The 2,086-nt window shown below is 26.8% G+C and overlaps 1 protein-coding gene across 1 annotated transcript in view; it reads left to right on the top strand.

Annotated features, from left to right (window-relative positions):
* The window catches only part of LOC107628111 (1-aminocyclopropane-1-carboxylate synthase), a 4,712-nt gene continuing 3,136 nt past the window's right edge, over positions 511–2,086 (top strand). Inside the window, exons 1-3 of the mRNA XM_016330919.2 lie at positions 511–891; positions 1,062–1,193; positions 1,666–1,826. Coding sequence (XP_016186405.1) covers positions 721–891; positions 1,062–1,193; positions 1,666–1,826 — 464 coding nt within the window. The 5' untranslated portion in view covers positions 511–720. The remainder of the gene's footprint in view (positions 892–1,061; positions 1,194–1,665; positions 1,827–2,086) is intronic.

The following is a 2,086-nucleotide window of genomic DNA, read 5'->3' as shown; positions in this document are numbered from 1 at the left end:
TATGTTAAGAATAAAGTTAGACATGCTAACACATGATAGTATTTACTATTTAGGTATGTTCAAGCATGTCCGAAAAAAATATTTTATTTTTATTAAGATACAATTAGACATAAAAAATACGCGTGTCAGACTGTCGATGAGTGTTGTGTTCAAAATGATCAAAAAAACATCCGTACTTTATAAATCGAAATATAAATATACCTTAAAAATAAAATAAATAATATATATTTATACATAAATATATTAATAATGAATTTAATTTATTTGTTTCGATAATTAATAGCGCTCTTTCCACACGTGATGAGACTCATGCGAATACACGGAAGCAATTTGCATTTGACCAACACAAGTACACATCATCATGCTTATTATTATTCTTTCTTTTTGATTTCTTCTGAGTCTTCATAAGTTTTGAAGTTCGATATAGACTTTTCCTCCTTCAAGCTTCTAACTATTTTATTTTATTTCAATATAAACCCACATATCCATTATTCTCTTCCTATAAATATCACACATTCTCTTCCATTTTCCTTACACTCTTGCATGTTTTCTAAGCTCTAATAACAAATTCCACACACACATAAAACCCTTTTGCTACTACATACTATCTACCTACTCATAAAATTAAATACTAGTGTGTGATCACCTTATATTATTATATATAAATAAACCTTAGATTTTTCATTTTAATTATTCCAATAACCAAATTTAACACTCAACATGGTGGGTTTGAGTTCTAAGAGCTATGAGCTTCTATCAAAGATTGCAACCAATGACAAACATGGAGAGAACTCTCCTTACTTTGATGGATGGAAAGCTTATGATAGAGATCCATTTCACCCTACAAAAAACCCTCAAGGTGTTATTCAAATGGGTCTTGCTGAAAATCAGGTACATCATTTTTTATATATAATTAGCTTAATTGCATGTATTTATATTAATTATTGTTTCACAAGATAATGTGAAATTATTACAGCTATATATTTGATAATTATTATTTCACAAGATATTGTAAAATTAAAACATTATTTATTTTATATATGTTCCTTTTTTTTGTTTAGCTATGCTTTGATCTCATTGAGGAGTGGTTAAAGAAGAATCCCAAGGCTTCCATTTGCACTCCTGAAGGACTTCATCAATTCAGAGATATTGCCAACTTTCAAGACTATCATGGATTACCACAGTTCACAAGTGTAAGGAAAAATAATAATAATAATTATTACTAATTATATTCACAAATAATAATTTATTAATAATTTAGTTACTCTATTAGTTTCTATAATTTTACTGAGATTCCTTATATCATATCAAATTTTGTATTAAGTTTCTACTATGACAAAGACGTTAGAATTAATGGAATATTCTGTTAAACTATATAGAATATTTAATCAAGTGTTAGGAATATTCGTTTTGTTTAACGAAATATTCCGTTAATTTTAATGTTTTTGTCACATCAAAAACTTAATTACAAATCTTATATAATATAAAAACTCAATCTAAAAAAAATATAAAACTTAACTAAAAATTTAATAAAATTATACGGACCGACAGAATAATTATTAAATTTTTATTAATTATTAATTATTATAATGTTGATAATATATAATAATGAATTGGATTTGCTAATTAATTAATTATTGAAAATGATGATATTAATGTGTTCAGGCTGTGGCAAAGTTTATGTCAAAAGTGAGAGGTGGTAGGGTCAAGTTTGATCCAAACCGTATATTGATGAGTGGAGGGGCAACAGGTGCAAATGAATTAATCATGTTCTGCTTAGCTGATCCTGGAGATGCTTTTCTTGTTCCTACCCCTTATTATGCAGCGTATGTACCCTCTTTCTTTTTCATTCATACATTTTTTTATATATTTCATTTCATATATCATTCAATGAATGTTACTATGTCACTACTACATCAAATGTTTAAAGTGGAAAGGAAAAAAGCACCTCTATATAAAGTTTAATAACCATATACTGGGTTTTCATTCTCGAGTTTAGGTCAATTTAGATGGTCAAATTCGACTCCGAAATTAAATCGATAAATTTTTTAAATTTATCGATTTAATTTTGGAACCGAATAATTTT

Source organism: Arachis ipaensis, chromosome B02, assembly GCF_000816755.2.
Source record: "Arachis ipaensis cultivar K30076 chromosome B02, Araip1.1, whole genome shotgun sequence".
NCBI classification, from domain to species: domain Eukaryota; kingdom Viridiplantae; phylum Streptophyta; class Magnoliopsida; order Fabales; family Fabaceae; genus Arachis; species Arachis ipaensis.
The sequence above is the reverse complement of the archived record's forward strand: the minus strand, read 5'-3'. Positions and strand labels throughout refer to the sequence as shown.